The sequence below is a fragment of the Microcaecilia unicolor genome, chromosome 2 (assembly GCF_901765095.1).
Source record: "Microcaecilia unicolor chromosome 2, aMicUni1.1, whole genome shotgun sequence".
Taxonomy (NCBI): Eukaryota; Metazoa; Chordata; class Amphibia; order Gymnophiona; family Siphonopidae; genus Microcaecilia; species Microcaecilia unicolor.
Window position 1 is genome coordinate 658,930,572 of NC_044032.1, and position 19,282 is coordinate 658,949,853.

At 47.1% G+C, this 19,282-nt stretch overlaps 1 protein-coding gene across 2 annotated transcripts in view; it reads left to right on the forward strand.

The window, feature by feature from the left end:
* The window catches only part of SEC24D (SEC24 homolog D, COPII coat complex component), a 547,880-nt gene that overhangs the window by 163,471 nt on the left and 365,127 nt on the right, over positions 1-19,282 (forward strand). For both annotated transcript variants that reach the window (XM_030191796.1, XM_030191797.1), the window contains exons 13-14: positions 8,337-8,430; positions 9,706-9,822. In XM_030191796.1, the coding sequence (XP_030047656.1) occupies positions 8,337-8,430; positions 9,706-9,822 (211 nt within the window). The remainder of the gene's footprint in view (positions 1-8,336; positions 8,431-9,705; positions 9,823-19,282) is intronic.

Sequence of the window (19,282 nt, forward strand, 5' to 3'; positions counted from 1 at the left end):
AAACTTATTTTCTTCCCAGCCTTTGATTTCAGCTCTTTCCTTTACAAACTCCAGTTTACTTTCTGAAGTCAGGAAGGTGACCATTTTCACAGGTTCTCCTTTGAAGTCCCTAGTTATGGAGCCTCTCTGTCTGGCTTCCTTTGTTCTCACAGAGAGCACTGCTCCCAGATGTCCAGAGAGGACATAGGTATGCTAATCAGGAGTAATGGGCTATCAGCCAGCTGGGCAACATTTGCAAAGTTGCCAGGTGGGTGGTTTTACTGCCCAATTGGGCGGGTTTTCACCAGCGGCGGGGGGGAAAATTCACCGGCCGCAGGATGCAGTTTTTTGGGCGGTTTTCCCATCGCCACTGTGTGAGTTCGGCGTTTTTTTCCGGGACTTCTATTGGTCCAATTCGGTCCAATAGAAGCTTTTCCGGGGCTTCTATTGGTCCAAATTGGAGGCCCAATTAACCAATGTTTATTGTTTTGGGTGAACCTGGATGCTAGGGATTCCCCCTTGTGAGAATATAGGAGCTTGCTTGTCCTCGGAGAAAGCAAAGATCTGTAGCAGGTATTCTCCAAGGACAGCAGGCTTCATATTCTCACAATCCCACCCACCTCCCCTTGGAGTTGTCTCCTTGGATATTTTTATTTAATTTTTTTTGCTTTAGTATTAAACCGAGGAGACTGCGTTCGCGCGATGGGCAGGAAGGCACTCGTGCTCCACAAAGCTCTATTTTTTACTTTGGCAAAATGCTGGACCGGGCGACGTGGATCGGCGTCACCCACTTGTGAGAATATGAAGCCTGCTGTCCTCGGAGAATACCTGCTACAGGTAAGTATCTTCGCTTTTGGCATGATGTCCTCTCTAACTGATTAAGTAAGCAAAATTAGTTATTTTTATTTGATTTTTGCTTTCCAAATTGTATTGCTTTTTCTCCGAGGACAAGCAGGCTGCTTGTTCTCACTGATGGGTGACGTCCACGGCAGCCCCTCCAATCGGAAACTTCACTAGCAAAGTCCTTTGCTAGCCCTCGCGCGCCCGCGCGCACCGCGCATGCGCGGCCGTCTTCCCGCCCGAAACCGGCTCGAGCCGGCCAGTCTTCTTTTGTCCGCACTCGGTACGGTCGTGTTTTCGCCGTGTCGAGCCCCGGAAAGTCGACCTCGCGCGTCCAATTTGTTTTGAACGTGTTTTTTTCCTTCGGGAAAGCTTTGTCCTTGTCGGGAAGTGCTCCGGAAACCCCCCGCCGGGTTTCGTGTAAATCCTCCCCGTACTTCCAGCTTTTTTGCCCCGGTAAGTTTTCTTTCGTCGTCGGGGTAGGCCTCTTTTCGGCCTCGGTCGAGATTTTTTCTCCCTCTAAATTTTGGTGCTTCAAATTTCGCCATTTCGGCTTTTGATTTCGCCGGCGTGATTTTTCCGCCCATGACATCGAAGCCTTCCAGCGGCTTCAAGAAGTGCACCCAGTGCGCCCGGGTTATCTCGCTCACTGATAGACACTCGTCGTGTCTTCAGTGTCTGGGGGCCGAGCACCGCCCTCAGAACTGTAGTCTGTGTTCCCTGCTTCAAAGGCGGACTCAGGTAGCGAGACTAGCCCAGTGGAACGTGTTGTTCTCGGGCTCTTCGTCGGCATCGGCACCGGGATCTTCGAGTGCATCGACGTCGTCAGCGTCCAGACCATCTTCCTCGGCCGCCCCTGCATCGAGTGCATCGAGGCATCGGGCCTCTGCATCGGCGCCGAGACATCGGATAGCTGCATCGACGTCGGTGGTACCAGGACCTCGTCTGCTGATGTCGTCGGACGGTGGTGCATCGGGTGGAGTGCAGGTGAGGGCTGTCCATTCCCCTGCTGGTGGCGGTGAGCCCTCGGGTGGGTCTCCTCCTACCCTGAGGGCTCCTGCGGTACAGCCCCCCCGAGATCGACCTTCTTCAGTCTCGGCCCCGAGGAAGCGACGGATGGATTCGACGTCCTCCTCGTCGGTGCCGGGGAGCTCCGGTGACATGCTTTGGAAGAAATCGAAGAAGCATCGACACCGGTCTCCTCCCCGTGTCGGCACCGAGAGCTCTGGGTCGCCGAGGGATTCGGCACCCAGCAGGCATCGGCACCGAGAGGACCGCTCACCCTCTGTTCAGGAGGTGTCGATGCGCTCCGCTCTGGACAGCCCGGAGCAGCCTCCACGCCCGGAACAGGTACTGACGTCGACGCCTGCATCGACCTCTCAGCCTTTCTCTGCAGCCGCTCTAAACGAGAGCCTCCGGGCCGTTCTCCCAGAGATTCTGGGAGAGCTGTTGCGCCCTACCCCTCCGGTACCGGCGGTGCTTGCGCCACCGGTACCGTCGAGCGTGGCGCCGGCTGGCCCATCGCCCAGGTTGAGGTCCCCGACGTCGGTACCGCGTGCGGTGCCGACCGCGGCCACCTCCCAGGAAGGCTCCCCGACTACGTCGGCGGAGGGAGCTTCGCCGATGCGGGCGAGGGAGTCTACCTCTCGACGCCCCCATCGTGGACGGGGTTCCACGGAGTCGAGCAGGGCGAGGTTGCAGACACAGGTCCGTGAACTTGTGTCTGACACCGAGGGTGAGGCCTCGTGGGAAGAAGAGGAAGATCCCAGATATTTCTCTGACGAGGAGTCTGAGGGTCTTCCGTCTGATCCCACTCCCTCTCCTGAGAGACAGCTTTCTCCTCCCGAGAGTCTGTCTTTTGCCTCCTTTGTCCGGGAGATGTCTACGGCCATCCCCTTCCCGGTGGTTGTGGAGGACGAGCCCAGGGCTGAAATGTTTGAGCTCCTGGACTATCCTTCTCCACCTAAGGAAGCGTCCACTGTTCCCTTGCACCATGTCCTGAAGAAGACATTGCTTGCGAACTGGACCAAGCCATTAACTAATCCCCACATTCCCAAGAAGATCGAGTCCCAGTACCGGATCCATGGGGACCCAGAGCTGATGCGCACTCAGTTGCCTCATGACTCTGGAGTTGTGGATTTGGCCCTAAAGAAGGCTAAGAGTTCTAGGGAACATGCTTCGGCGCCCCCGGGCAAGGACGCTAGAACCTTAGACTCCTTTGGGAGGAAGGCCTACCATTCCTCTATGCTCGTGTCCAAGATCCAGTCTTACCAGCTCTACACGAGCATACACATGCGGAATAATGTGCGGCAGTTGGCGGGCTTGGTTGATGCTCTTCCCCCGAGCAAGCCAAGCCTTTTCAGGAGGTGGTCAGGCAGCTGAAGGCGTGCAGAAAATTCCTGGCCAGAGGAGTTTATGACACTTTTGATGTTGCGTCCAGGGCCGCTGCTCAAGGTGTGGTGATGCGCAGGCTCTCATGGCTGCGTGCCGCCGACATGGAGAATAGACTCCAGCAGCGGATTGCGGACTCGCCTTGCCGTGCGGATAACATTTTTGGCGAAAAAGTCGAGCAGGTGGTAGAGTCTCTCCACCAGCGGGACACCGCATTCGACAAGTTCGCCCGCCGGCAGCCTTCAGCTTCTACCTCTACAGGTAGACGATTTTTCGGGGGAAGGAAGACTGTTCCCTATACTTCTGGCAAGCGTAGGTACAATCCTCCTTCCCGACAGCCTGCGGCCCAGGCTAAGCCCCAGCGCGCTCGCTCTCGTCAGCAGCGTGCGACTCAGCAAGGCCCCGCGGCTCCCCAGCAAAAGCAAGGGGCGAGCTTTTGACTGGCTCCAGCAGAGCATAGCCGACATCCAAGTGTCAGTGCCGGGCGACCTGCCTGTCGGAGGGAGGTTGAAAGCTTTTCACCAAAGGTGGCCTCTCATAACCTCCGATCAGTGGGTTCTCCAAATAGTCCGGCAAGGATACACCCTCAATTTGGCTTCAAAACCTCCAAATTGTCCACCGGGAGCTCAGTCCTACAGCTTCCAGCACAAGCAGGTACTTGCAGAGGAACTCTCCGCCCTTCTCAGCGCCAATGCGGTCGAGCCCGTGCCATCCGGGCAAGAAGGGCTGGGATTCTATTCCAGGTACTTCCTTGTGGAAAAGAAAACAGGGGGGATGCGTCCCATCCTAGACCTAAGGGCCCTGAACAAATATCTCGTAAAAGAAAAGTTCAGGATGCTTTCCCTGGGCACCCTTCTCCCCATGATTCAGCAAAACGATTGGCTATGCTCTCTGGACTTGAAGGATGCCTACACACACATCCCGATACTGCCAGCTCACAGACAGTATCTGCGATTTCAGCTGGGCACACGCCACTTCCAGTACTGTGTGCTACCCTTTGGGCTCGCCTCTGCGCCCAGGGTGTTCACAAAGTGCCTAGCTGTGGTAGCAGCGGCGCTTCGCAGGCTGGGGGTGCACGTGTTCCCATATCTCGACGATTGGCTGGTGAAGAACACATCCGAGGCAGGAGCCCTGCAGTCCATGCAGATGACTATTCGCCTCCTGGAGCTACTGGGGTTTGTGATAAATTACCCAAAGTCCCATCTTCTCCCAGTGCAGAAACTCGAATTCATCGGAGCCCTGCTGGATTCTCGGACGGCTCGCGCCTATCTCCCAGAGGCGAGGGCCAACAACTTGTTGTCCCTCGTCTCGCGGGTGCGAGCGTCCCAGCAGATCACAGCTCGGCAGATGTTGAGATTGCTGGGCCACATGGCCTCCACAGTTCATGTGACTCCCATGGCCCGCCTTCACATGAGATCTGCTCAATGGACCCTAGCCTCCCAGTGGTATCAGGCCGCCGGGGGTCTAGAGGACGTGATCCACCTGTCCACGAGTTTTCTCGAATCCCTGTATTGGTGGACGATTTGCTCCAATTTGACTCTGGGACGTCCCTTCCAAATTCCTCAGCCACAAAAAGTGCTGACCACGGATGCGTCTCTCCTGGGATGGGGAGCTCATGTCGATGGGCTTCACACCCAAGGAAGGTGGTCCCTCCAAGAAAGCGATCTACAGATCAATCTTCTGGAGTTGCGAGCGATCTGGAACGCTCTGAAGGCTTTCAGAGATCGGCTGTCCCACCAAATTATCCAAATTCAGACAGACAATCAGGTTGCCATGTACTATGTCAACAAGCAGGGGGGCACCGGATCTCGCCCCCTGTGTCAGGAAGCCGTCAGCATGTGGCTCTGGGCTCGCCGGCAAGGCATGGTGCTCCAAGCCACATATCTGGCAGGCGTAAACAACAGTCTGGCCGACAGGTTGAGCAGGATTATGCAACCTCACGAGTGGTCGCTCAATTCCCGTGTGGTGCGACAGATCTTCCAGGCGTGGGGCACCCCCCTGGTGGATCTCTTCGCATCTCAAGTGAACCACAAGGTCCCTCAGTTCTGTTCCAGGCTTCAGGCCCACGGCAGACTGGCGTCGGATGCCTTCCTCCTGGATTGGGGGGAAGGTCTGCTGTATGCTTATCCTCCCATTCCTCTGGTGGGGAAGACTTTGTTGAAACTCAAGCAAGACCGAGGCACCATGATTCTGATTGCTCCCTTTTGGCCGCGTCAGATCTGGTTCCCTCTTCTTCTGGAGTTATCCTCCGAAGAACCGTGGAGATTGGAGTGTTTTCCGACCCTCATCACGCAGGACGAGGGGGCTCTTCTGCATCCCAACCTCCAGTCCCTGGCTCTCACGGCCTGGATGTTGAGGGCGTAGACTTTGCCTCTTTGGGTCTGCCAGAGGGTGTCTCCCGCATCTTGCTTGCTTCCAGGAAAGACTCCACTAAGAGAAGTTACTTCTTTCATTGGAGGAGGTTTGCCGTCTGGTGTGACAGCAAGGCCCTAGATCCTCGCTCTTGTCCTACACAGACCCTGCTTGAATACCTTCTGCACTTGTCTGAGTCTGGTCTGAAGACCAACTCCGTAAGGGTTCACCTTAGTGCAATCAGTGCATACCATTACCAAGTGGAAGGTAAGCCGATCTCAGGACAGCCTTTAGTTGTTCGCTTCATGAGAGGTTTGCTTTTGTCAAAGCCCCCTGTCAAGCCTCCTACAGTGTCATGGGATCTCAATGTCGTTCTCACCCAGCTGATGAAACCTCCTTTCGAGCCACTGAATTCCTGCCATCCGAAGTACTTGACCTGGAAGGTCATTTTCTTGGTGGCAGTTACTTCGGCTCGTAGAGTCAGTGAGCTTCAGGCCCTGGTAGCCCAGGCCCCTACACCAAATTTCATCACAACAGAGTAGTCCTCCGCACTCACCCTAAGTTTCTGCCAAAGGTCGTGTCGGAGTTCCATCTGAACCAGTCAATTGTCTTGCCAACATTCTTTCCCCGTCCTCATTCCTGCCCTGCTGAACGTCAGCTGCACACATTGGACTGCAAGAGAGCATTGGCCTTCTATCTGGAGCGGACACAGCCCCACAGACAGTCCGCCCAACTGTTTGTTTCTTTTGATCCCAACAAGAGGGGAGTGGCTGTAGGGAAACGCACCATATCCAATTGGCTAGCAGATTGCATTTCCTTCACTTACGCCCAGGCTGGGCTGGCTCTTGAGGGTCATGTCACGGCTCATAATGTTAGAGCCATGGCTGCGTCGGTAGCCCACTTGAAGTCAGCCACCATGGAGGAAATTTGCAAAGCTGCGACGTGGTCATCTGTCCACACATTCACATCTCATTACTGCCTGCAGCAGGATACCCGACGCGACAGTCGGTTCGGGCAGTCAGTTCTTCAGAACCTGTTTGGGCTCTAGGATCCAACTCCACCCCCCGAGGGCCCTGTTTGTTCTGTTCCAGGCTACACTCTCAGTTAGTTGGTAAATTTTTTTAGGTCAATCTCAGTTATGTCCTCGCCGTTGCGAGGCCCAATTGACCAATGTTGTTGTTTTGAGTGAGCCTGGGGGCTAGGGATACCCCATCAGTGAGAACAAGCAGCCTGCTTGTCCTCGGAGAAAGCGAATGCTACATACCTGTAGAAGGTATTCTCCGAGGACAGCAGGCTGATTGTTCTCACCAACCCGCCCGCCTCCCCTTTGGAGTTGTGTCTTCCCTTAAAGGTATTGTCTTGCTACATACTGGACTGGCCGGCTCGAGCCGGTTTCGGGCGGGAAGACGGCCGCGCATGCGCGGTGCGCGCGGGCGCGCGAGGGCTAGCAAAGGACTTTGCTAGTGAAGTTTCCGATTGGAGGGGCTGCCGTGGACGTCACCCATCAGTGAGAACAATCAGCCTGCTGTCCTCGGAGAATACCTTCTACAGGTATGTAGCATTCGCTTTATAAGTGTAAGACCATACAAATATGTTGTGTACAATGTTTCCCATGTTTTGAAGGTAAATTAGCATTTAAACATTTTTTCAAGGTTTGAGTACCTTGTTAGAAACTTACCTGGAATTTTTAAACTACTTTTTGTGTTTTTGGTTTCTTAAGGCTCTTTTACTAAAGTGCAGAACAGTTTTCCACTTGCCATACAGTAAGTGCCCAAATTACTGCATGATAAGTGCAGACCCTGAGTGCTAACTTTTAGTGGCATTCCCAGCATGTTCCCATAAAAATACCACACAGAAAAACTCAACCATGTGATATCTGAACTGTCAATACGGATGCCTCCTTTTTCTTGCCTCATAACAGGCTATATGCAGTTAGAGCGTGAATTGATGTGCACTATCATGCCAACACGGTTATAGTTACAGCAGCCATGCGCTAAGAGTTACTGAATACTAATTCACATGCTGTCTGCTTAGCTTGGTTTAGTGAAAGGGCTTCTTAGTCTCTGACCAGAGAGATTCAGTTATGAGTCTTTTGCTATTCTCTATGTGAATCACCAAATTTGTTTCTTTATATTTCTTTTCCAAGAGTTATGTGTTAAACTGAGCTGGCAGGGACTGGTTCCGGTTTGTTTTGTGGTTAGGAGTTGATAGGAGGCAGGCCTCGGGAGCTGGTTCAGCTTCGGGGGGGGGGGGTTGTTTTAGGGTTAGGAGTTGGCAGGAGACTGCCTCCAGGAAGATACTTTTGGCTTTCAGCACAGATTAGCACAGCAGCTCATTTCTTTGCCATCCACTCCCCGTCTTCCAGCCAATCAGATCGCTTTAAATGGATCTATTAGATTGTAAGCTCTTTGAGCAGGGACTGTCTTTCTTCTATGTTTGTGCAGTGCTGCGTACGCCTTGTAGCGCTATAGAAATGCTAAATAGTAGTAGTAGTAGTCTCCTTAGGTTAGAGATTGAGTTGTGTTGACCAGGTTCTTTGGGTTCTGTGAAGCTGGTTACAAATGATCATTTCTAGCTAAATAAGATATTTTAGGAAATGTATCTATCAAACGAGCTTATAATTCTACAACTCAATGAAATCCATTTGAGGGCCTGATTCACAAAGTTTCATCCCAAAATATGAGAAAAGCCTCTGTGAGTCAGGTTGTTAGTAAGGAGAAGTAGGTTTGACTGAAGCTGAGGATTTTATTTGACTTTATTTCTCCCTCTCACAGCCTGCTGGAGCAGATCCCTGAGATGTTTGCAGAAACTACAGAGAGCGAGACTGTCTTTGCTCCTCTAATACAGGCTGGCATGGAAGCACTGAAGGTTAGATTATTCCTCACTACTTGAGAACAATGTCATTGTCTGGTCTGGTCTTCAAAGAACTCGAGCGTCTTTTGCCAACAAAGTTTCTTTCAGATTTCAAAGGGGATCCTGGAAAGAATGGTCGGATGCCAACACTCACATTCGGCTTTTGCATCCTCCCACTTTAAGCATCAAGTGCTGATTATTTTTATTTCCATTTTGTGACCTTTACCCTGCCTTAGCAGTTCAAAAGAACTACCTAAGGTAACTTACAACACATATTCACATTCTGTCCTATGTATACAAACATGTTATATGATCAGGATTTCATGTTATGCTGTTATTAATAATTTTATATGTATATGTGTGTGTATATATCTATCTATCTGTCCTTCCATGTTAAATTGTACAGCGCTGCGTAACCCTAGTAGCGCTTTAGAAATGTTAAATAGTAGTAGTAGTAGTAGTAGTAGTATATATATATATATCTATCTGCTTTGTTCTATGTAATCAGAACGCCTTCCAGTTATACTTTTGTTATATTGCAAGCCACATTGAACTTGAATTCTATTTGAGATAATGTGGGATATAAATGTCATAAATAAATACATAAATATCCATGGCATACAGCCATATACAGTTGAATGAGCACAGAAAGCACATGCTCACTAAGATCTCACTTTATCATCTCTGAGGCTGTAAGTTCACTGACTTGTTATGTCCCTTTAAGATGGGCTGCTGTTTTATAGGGGAAGCATTTTATGGTTTCACATACAGCTACCTGAAGTTTAGACTGATGCTACATGGCGGGGGTGGGGGGTGATCTTATATTACACACGGCAAGTGGTCTGTTGTTGCTCCGATCCTGTGTGTTTTCCAACCCACTTTCATCAGTATTCTTCTTAGGCTACCTTGAACTTAGCTCTGAGGCAAATCAGAAAGCAGCATGTCTGGACTTGGTATTGCTCATGAGAAGTGTCAGACTATGAGGAGATACCAGAGGACCCTAATCCTAGTTTGGACTCTAACAGCAGCAATGTCTGCTTCAGCGGGGGCTATTCTGCTGTCTGCTTATTAATATAAACAGAAGTGTGCGGCTCTGTGCCAGCTAAACTTTAATGGATTGATCTGTTCATTGCTATTTAAGCCGTGAGGGACTTTTAGTGTCATTAAGAGGTCAGCATCTAAACAAATGGACTGCTGGTTTATGGATTTAGAGAAAGTTTATGTGGGAGGGTGTGATGCCTGAATTTGTTCATCAGGAGAATAAAGGTCATGTATGTTTCTTTATGACAGGCTGCAGAATGTGCTGGGAAATTATTTATCTTCCATTCATCCCAGCCCACCGCTGAAGCTCCAGGGAAGCTGAAGAACAGAGATGACAGGAAATTGGTCAACACAGATAAGGAGAAGGTATTTCCAGAGCTGGTTCTGCCTGTAATGAATTGCCTCTCTGCATTTCATCAACAAGAATTATTTTTATATTAGCTTTAACAATACAAAAAAGGAAAATCCACATTACATGAAAGATATCATAATTCTACCAAAAATGGAACAAAAAAATAATAATAATCTATACCACAACATGAAAACTGAAACTAGCAGTGCAAGATAAGAAACTAATTAACCCCCCACCACCATTTCCCTCTCAGTTGAGAAGGGTCACTGTAAGCATAATTTGGAGTGGAGGAATGGCCTAGTGGTTAGAGCACCGGTCTTGTCATCCGGAAGTGGCTGGTTCAAGTCCCACTGCTGCTGCTTCTGATCTTGGGCAAGTCACTAAACCCTTCATTGCCTCAGGTCCAAAATTAGATTGTGAGCCTTCCAGGGACAGAGAAATACCCAGTATACCTGAATATAACTCACCTTGAGCTACTGCTGAAAAGGTGTGAGACATGGAAAGTGTAGGAAAAAAAAGTTGCACCAGTAGACAAGAGTCTAGTTGGAAGTTAAAGAAACTGTTTGCTCTCAACTGAGTAGCCCTTAGTACATCAGGAAATATTATAACCTTTTGATCACAGTAATTAACACCCCCCAAGTGTTCAGCACTATTTAACTGGCTAGTTAAATAGCTTTTAGTTGGCTAACCGCTAATACTCAGTGGGAGATAGCTGATTATCTCCTGCTGAATATCCCAGGTAGCAGCTATCTGCTAAATAGCTGTATCACACAACATAGCTGGTGAGGCATGGATATTCAGCGCCTAACCAGCTATGCTGAGCGGCCAAAATAGGTTGGTTAAATAGCAGGCCTATCTTTGCTAAAATGTTAACCGGTTAGTGCTGAATATCGACATAGCCAGTTAACATTTTAGGAGCATTGAATATCCGAGTCGACCGCTGGCGGCCGACAACAAACGCACTGCCCGCCGCTTGCTGAATATCAGGACCAGAGGAAATATTTCTTAGAAATCAAAATAGTATCGACATCAGGCATTTGCAATGCATTTTTAAGGTAATTTCTAAACGGAATCAAAGGTGAGAGAAGATGGTTCTGAAGAAAACTCAAATTCCTATGGTAACAAGACCTAAGTGAATTTTACACAGATTCCAGTTGCTGGTACTATCCTAAATTATCTGTAACACCTGCTGCTCCTAGAGATAGCAAAGTAGATAATTGAGACATAAGAGTATCACAAGTCTCCTCAATCTTCTGAAGCCTATTATATATATTTCAGAATACTTTCCTACAGCTTCTTGAAAGAATCTAACAGTTTAATCAACCGTGCCTCGCAAAAGCAAATTATTACTTGAAAGCAAACTACAAAGGTCCTTAAAAAACACCTCAGTAGGGACGGGAGACACAGTTACATCTTCAGATAATATAATGGGCTTAGGTATTGGACTGTTATCTCTAAATACTATAGAAGGCGTAGCAAACAACTCCAGCAGAGGCAATACAGGAGAATCCATTCTGTGTGGCTCTTGACTCAAACACTCAGGTACTGGAAGGGGAAATCTCTTAATGGGGCTAAAAGAAACCCCTAAACTGGGAGGCAGACTGAGAAGAAGAAGCTGCCTGAGCTAAAACATATACTTCAGCAGTTGAAGTAATATTTTTGTACATAGGAGTTAACAGTATAGGCAAAAATCAATAAACATCAAAGTGCTACCTAAGGGGCACACACTAATTTGATCTTGTGCCCCTTAGGTTGTTGCAGCCACACTGGAGGAATACTTATGGAAATATACTCAGTGGTGGGTGATGTCACAGGAGGGGGGGGGGGTCTTCTTCCGAAGCTCACAAAATGTACTACTTTGTACCTTCATTGTCCCCCTAATCCTAGTGTTTTTGGAAAGAGTAAACAAGCGATTCACGTCTACCCGTTCCACTCCATCATTATTTTATAGACCTCTGTCATATCTCCCCTCAGTCATTATAAAGTCCTCATTTTTGCTTTCCATTCCTTTCCTAATAATACCTAACATTCTATTTGCTTTCTTAGCTGCCGCAGAACAGGGTTTCACAGGGCAACCTTCGAAAGCTAATCAAGAATGTATTAAGTTATGTCCAATAAAAAAGGTATCATCTTATTTTCTTTTCCATGTTTTATTTTGTTTGATTTCTATTGATAACCTTAAAGAGTGGACTAACATGGCTACCACACCTCTCTACTTAACGTATCATCAAAAACGACGCCGAGATCTCTTTCTTGGTCGATGACTCCTAACATGGAACCTTGCATTACATTGCTAAAGTTTGGGTTCCTCTTTCCCACGTGCATCACTTTGCATTTGCTCACATTAAACGTCATCTACCATTTAGATGCCCAGTCTCCCAGTCTCCTAAAGTCCTCTTGTAATTTTTCACAATCCTCTTGCGATTTAACAACTTTGAATAACTTTGTGTCATCAGCAAATTTGATTACCTCACTAGTTACTTCCATCTCTAGATCACTTATAAATATGTTAAAAAGCAGCGGTCCCAGCACAGACCCCTGGGGAACCCCACTATCTACCCTTCTCCATTGAGAATACTGACCATTTAACCCTACTCTCTGTTTTCTATCCTTTAACCAGTTTTTGTAGAAAAAAATTCTAAAAGCTACAGTGAAATCACTTTATGATAAACATCCTCAACTGATCAGAAAGCCTAAACACTTCGAAGCCATATAAAGCTGGTATAAGTGGGGGCTGACCTGGCTGCTATGAGTTGGACTGCTTTGGTAGTATTGGGTAGCTGACAGCCCATCCCATTCCTACCCTATACCAAATCAACTGCAAAGATGAAAACAAAAACCAGATGAGGAGCAGGTGCCTGGCATGCAGCTCATCTAAACCACTCCCCAAGCCCCCCAACACCGATTGTACAGGTCGAAGACAAACCAAAGGAACCCACCCAATATAACCAGGATCCCATACCACCATGGAATCCACATCACACCCTCACAAACATCGGTTCAATGAACGTTTACCAATGCTAGATCAGTCAGAAACAAGTTACTATTACTCCACGACCTGATTGAATCCAACAACTTTGGCCTGGTTTTTATAGCTGAGACCTGACTACAAAAACAAAATAGTCCAAAATTATCTTACCTATGCCCACTCGGTTACAGTGTCCTTCACTCACCTAGGTAGGAAAAACGAGGAGGGGGTCTGGCCATACTCTTCAAAAGCTTTTTCCGCTTAACTCTGATTGGCCAGCATTGCTCCTAGTCTAGAATTCATATTTTGCAGACTACAAGAAGACTCTAATACTCCATGGAATGAGATTGAAGTCCTACTGGTATACAGACCTCCTGGTCCCTGGCACAACATCACAGAGAAAATATATGAACTCCTAGGTTTTTGCTCCTTCCAATTCCAGAGGCTGATCTTCATTGGCGACCTGAACCTCCCACTTGAACTAGAAAATGACCCCAGGGTCGATGCCCTCAATCCTTCCTAGCTTCTTGTGACATAACCTTGGGCCACACAACCCCCACACATGTGAAAGGTCATGACATGATCTTGTCTCCTCCTTCCTCCCTCATCTCTGACACTAAATGGTCAACTATGCCATAGTCCGACCACTTCTTAGCCCATTTTATCCTTCATATGCATATGTCCTCTCACACCATGGCTAAAAAAGTCAAGCCCATCATAAAAACACAGGGAAGAATCAATGCCTCCAGGTTCTGGAAATTAGTCTCTGACAAGATGAATATACAACAAATCAATCCTTTAAAATGAAGACAGAGAGGGACCAGATAACCAAAGAGTCCCTAAATATCATCATTGCCCCAGATCCTCAGATCCTCAAAATCCAATCCTTGGTACACAGATCAGCTCAAAAACTTGAAAAGCTCCTGAAGACGCCTTGAAAGGGCATGGAGGAAAGATCATGATCCTCAGACCAAATCCCGATAGAAAGAAGCCATCAGATCCTACAGATACCACTGTTCTGAGGCTAAAAAAAAAAGCCTATTACATAGTAACATAGTAGTTGACGGCAGAAAAAGACCTGCACAGTCCATCCAGTCTGCCCAACAAGATAACTCATATTTGCTGCTTTTTGTGTATACCCTACTTGATTTGTACCTGTGCTCTTCAGGGCACAGACCGTATAAGTCTGCCCCGCACTATCCCCGCCTCCCAACCACCAGCCCCCCCTCCCAATCACCGCTCTGGCACAGGCACAGACCGTATAAGTCTGCCCAGCACTATCCTCACCTCCCCACCACCAGCCCTGCCTCCCAACCACCAGCTCTGGCACAGACCGTACAAGTCTATCCAGCACTATCCCCGCCTCCCAACCACCAGTCCCGCTTCCCACCACCAGCTCTGGTACAGACCATATAAGTCTGCCCAGCCCTATCCCGCCTCCCAACCACCAGCCCCGCCTCCCGATCTTGACTAAACTCCTGAGGATCCATTCCTTCGGCACAGGATTCCTTTATGCTTATCCCACGCATGTTGAATTCCGTTACCGTTTTCATTCCACCACCTCCCGCGGGAGGGCATTCCAAGCATCCACTACTCTCTCCGTGAAAAAATACTTCCTGACATTACTCCACAATCACTGTCATCACTGATCCCATCCCTAAAAAACTCTTCGCCCTAATGAATAATCTCCTCTCAACTTGCTATCTTGACCGACAAGCCATCGACACCGAACTCAATGCACAAGAATTAGCCAACTACTTCAACTCCAAAGTACAGAAAATTCATGAGGACCTCACAAATAAGCAAACAGAGGAAACAGAACCCCAACCCTCAACACTAGAGTCAGATCATATTTCAAATTCTCTGACTGATCGATTATGGGCCTCCTTCGAACCCACCTCAGCTGATATTATACAATCCCTCCTCCCCAGATTATCATCCCACCGCTGTGTTCTAGATTTTTGCCCCTCCTTCCAGTTCTCTGAACCTCCCAAACCTATACTCGCATGGCTAGCCATATTCCTTTATACTCTACTCTCAAGTGGCAAGTATCCAATAGATATGGGTCTCATTGCTCTTACTCCCATTCCAAAAGCCTCAAACCTAAACCTCACCATCACATCCAGCTACAGACCAATAGCAGGGATTCCTCTTCTGTCCAAGCTCCTGGAAACCATCAACTAGCCAACAACTAGCCAAGTACGTATCGAAATTCTCCCTTATCATCCCACACAATTTGGGTTCAGACTGCAACACAGTACCAAATCTCTCCTAGTACTGACTTCCTGGAAGAGTTAGTAAAGGAATCCGAAATAATTTTGTCCTAAAACATTTTCTTAGCCTTTTTAACTTTAAAATTATGTTGACTAGCCAGGGCATGATGGATGCTTGGAATGCCCTCCCGCGGGAGATGGTGGAGATGAAAACGGTAATGGAATTAAAAAATGCGAGGGATAAACATAAAGGAATCCTGTTCGAAAGGAATGGATCCTCAGAAACTTAGCGGAGATTGGATGGCAGAGCTGGTGGTGGGGGGCGTGGCTGGTGGTTGGGAAGCGGGGCTAATGCTGGGCAGACTTCTACGGTCTGTGCCATGAAAATGGCAGATACTAATCAAGGTCAGGTATACACAAAAAGTAGCACATATAAGTTATCTTGTTGGGCAGACTGGATGGACCGTGCAGGTCTTTCTCTGCCATCATCTACCATGTTACTATGATATTTGTGACAAGTCACAATATCATGACAATGTTTTTTCCAAAAGCGCTCAGCCTTATGCAGCTGACATTCAACTGTAGAAGCCCATGGTGGAACCAGGGGGTAGTTTTATGATGCCGTAGGGAGGAAGAAGAATGGGTAGAGGATTGGAAATTCAAAGGGACAGAAAAGAGGCGCTAAGGATGAATTCCACTAAGTGGCAGCTTCTTTAAGTGGAAGATCAAGAAAGTTACTGGTTAACACCATAAATAGTGGTTGAATTCACTTGAGTGAAGGGAATGCACATCTATAGAGTGGAAGTGATCAGAAAGTGATAAGTCCAAGGAAGTGTAGAAATATGCAATGGTAAGAAAGACAAAGGAAACAAGATGTCATTACGCACCAAAATAAAGTCAAGTGTATGCCCATCAATATGTGTTGGAATATGCACTAGATGGGTGAAATGTAAATCCATTAGAAAAGATGGAAACATGATTGATCTCAATGCATGAACTTCGTCCATATAAACGTTAAAGTCACTGGTGACAATAAGATTGGGAAAGCAAGAGGCCGCATCTGCTAATGTCTGGACAAAAGCATCCCATGCCTGTTTGTTAGGATTTGGGGGGAGGTAACATACTAATAAAGTGAGAGAACAAGGGACAGTTAACTTAGGGCTAGAATTTCAGAATATTGGAAATCAGTAGTAGGAAGTTTTGTCACTATAATAGTAGGGGACAGGCAAATTGCCAGACCTCCGCCTTTTTTAAAGACCTTGCAGAGTGAAAAGCTGTGCAGTTTGGGGGTAAACATTGATACAAATGATTCCTCCCCATCCCGGAACCACGTCTTAGTAAGGCAAAAAATGTCCAATTGATGAGAGGAAATCAAATCATATAGGAGAGCTGTTTTCGTTATCTCAAGCAGACAAAATTACTCATAGCTGCTTGTCTGTCTAAATATTGATTTTCTGAGGCTACAGAGAACTATTTTGTTTCTCCATATGCTGGTGGAACTGGTCTGGTGGGACTAAAGGAAGAAAATTAGCAGGCAAGATATACATTTTCCTTTTCACTATAAAAAAAAAAGGCATTACATATAGAAAAACCTTTATAAAATTACCCCCTCGGTCAAACTGGTCCAAGATTGATTCATGATTTTGGACCAGTTAAAGAATTATCTGTTTTTAAGAATGAATTTCTTCTTCTGATGACAATCTGGGAAGAATACAATGCTCTACTCTAACATGTTAATGCTGTCATTCCTTAGTGTACAGGGCTTTTCCTTTAGATTTACCTCAAAACAAAACAAGTGTATGTTCACTAGCAGCCAGAAGACATAATTTTCTTATCCGTGCATTTTGGCTCTTTCACAGATAGTATCAAGCCAAAACTCTTATCTCAACTGCCCAATACTATCTAAATGGTAAAGAACTGGGTTAGGGATAGAGTGAGGTCAGGCTTACAAATTATTGGGACAGCAGCAAGAAAAACCATGCTGGGTCAAGGTCTATTGAGCCCAGCATCCTGTCTCCAATAGTGACCAGTCCAGATCACCTGGCAAATTCCCCCAAAACAGATCTGTTTCTCATTGCTCATTTCCAGGAAAGGAATGAGCAAAGACTTCCCCAAATCTGTCTGGCTAATAATTTTTTTTTCATGGACTTTTCTTCTAGGAGCTTGCCCAAACCTCTTTTCAACCCTACCTAAACCAAACCTATGCATTGCACTTACATTCAGTACCGCTTGTTATATATATATATATATATATATATATTGTAAAGTGGATCCTCTTTTCTCAGCGGTTGCAGCTCTCCACAGCCTGAAGAACACCTTCCAGTACTGCTCCTTTTCCCTCAGAACAATGAAGCTTTTTATTACCTAGGAGGGGCTTCCCTCCTTCCCTGAGTTGTGGCACCAAAACACAAAACAAAGCACGGTTATCATTCACCTTTCTCAATCCGGTTAGTTTCCCAGTCCAGGCTTCCACAGCTGCTTCCTCTCCCTCCCTCCTGGGGAAGAGTGGCAGCAAATAATAATAAAAAAAAAAAGAAAAAAATACCCTGTTCAGTGTAGCGGGGTTTGCCAAAACACAGTTCACTTTTAGCCAAGCTTTACCCCACTGCTCAGTTTAGCCAGGCTTTCAAAATACCGTTCAGTTTAGCCAGGCTTTTAAAACACAGTTCAGGTGTAGCCAAGCTTTCAAAACACAGCTCAGTTTAGCCAGGCTTTCAAAACACAGTTCAGTTCTAGCCAAGCTTCAAAAACATAGCTCAGTCCAGCTAGGCTTTCAAAACACAGTTCAATTTTAGGCCAAGCTTTCAAAACACAGCTCAGTTTAACCAAGCTTCAAAAACATAGCTCAGTCCAGCTAGGCTTTCAAAAAAAACACAGTTCAATTTTAGCCAAAAACACAGCTCAGTTTAGCCAGGCTTTCAAAAAACACAGTTCAGTTCTAGCCAAGCTTTCAAAACACAGCTCAATTTAGCCAAGCTTCAAAAACATAGCTCAGTCCAGCTAGGCTTTCAAAAAAAACACAGTTCAATTTTAGCCAAGCTTTCAAAACACAGCTCAATTTAGCCAGGCTTTCAAAACACATAGTAATGGCTTTGCGCGGGGTCAAGCCTAGGGTCCCACCCTCTTGGTCAGTCATACTCCTACCTGACCTCCTCCCGCTTGACCCGACTTGGCCCCGCTACTTCCTTGGCTTTCGCTGAGCCAGAGCTGAAAAGTCCATCGGCTCTTCCAGGGTGTTCTCCGGTTCAGTCACCTCCATAGGGCAAGGCTCCCTCTCTGCCTCTCTCTCCTCAGGAGCCCAATCCATATTCTCCTCGCCCCGCCCTTCTCCCAGCTGCTCACCCTTTCTTTCATTAAAGCTCTTGGTGGCTCTTCTTTCTCCACCCACCTGTTCCACCACCTCTTCCACCAGGTTGGAGAATCAGCCTTATTCCTTCCCCTGCGGCCCTCCTCTGGGGACTCCTGGGAATGCAGATAGTTTCTCTTATCCCCGATCTCCCTTGGGGCATGCTGGGAGTTGTAGTTCTTTATTTCTAGTTTTTTCCTGGGGAATGCCTGCCTATAACGGGGGTATTCTGGCCTATCCCAGGGTTCCTTTGGGGCCTGTCCTACATACTCTTTACAATATATATATAGTTTGTTTGTTTGTTGCATTTGTATCACACATTTTCCCACCTATTTGCAGGCTCAATGTGGCTTACATTGTACCGTGAGACGATCACCTTTCCGGTATGACAAATACAGAGTGATATTATGGTATAATAGAGTGCATGTGGGACAGACACATAAGGGAATAGAAAGGAGGAAGCGTTATGTTAAGTCCAGTTCGAGTATTAGTATCGTTGTGTTGGAGGATACAGGTGTTTAAGTTGGGTCGTTAGGATATGCCTTTTTGAACAAGATAGTCTTTAGTGATTTCCGGAAGTTTGGTAGGTCAAATGTTGTTTTTGTGGTGATTGGTAGTGCGTTCCAAAGTTGCGTGCTTATATAGGAGAAGCTGGATGCATAGGTTGATTTGTATATGAGACTTTTGCAGCTTGGGTGGTGAAGGTTTAGGAATGAACGTGTTGATCTTGTTTCTGGTTGGTAGGTCTATGAGGTTTAACATGTATCCCGGGGCTTTGCCATAGATGATTTTATGAACCAGAGTGCAGATTTTGAACGCAATACGTTCTTTGATTGGGAGCCAATGCAGTTTTTCTCGTAGGGGTTGGCGCTTTCGAATCTCGTTTTACCTGGCTGCGGTGTTTTGAGCAATTTGGAGCTTCTTTATGATTATTTCTTTGCATCTCG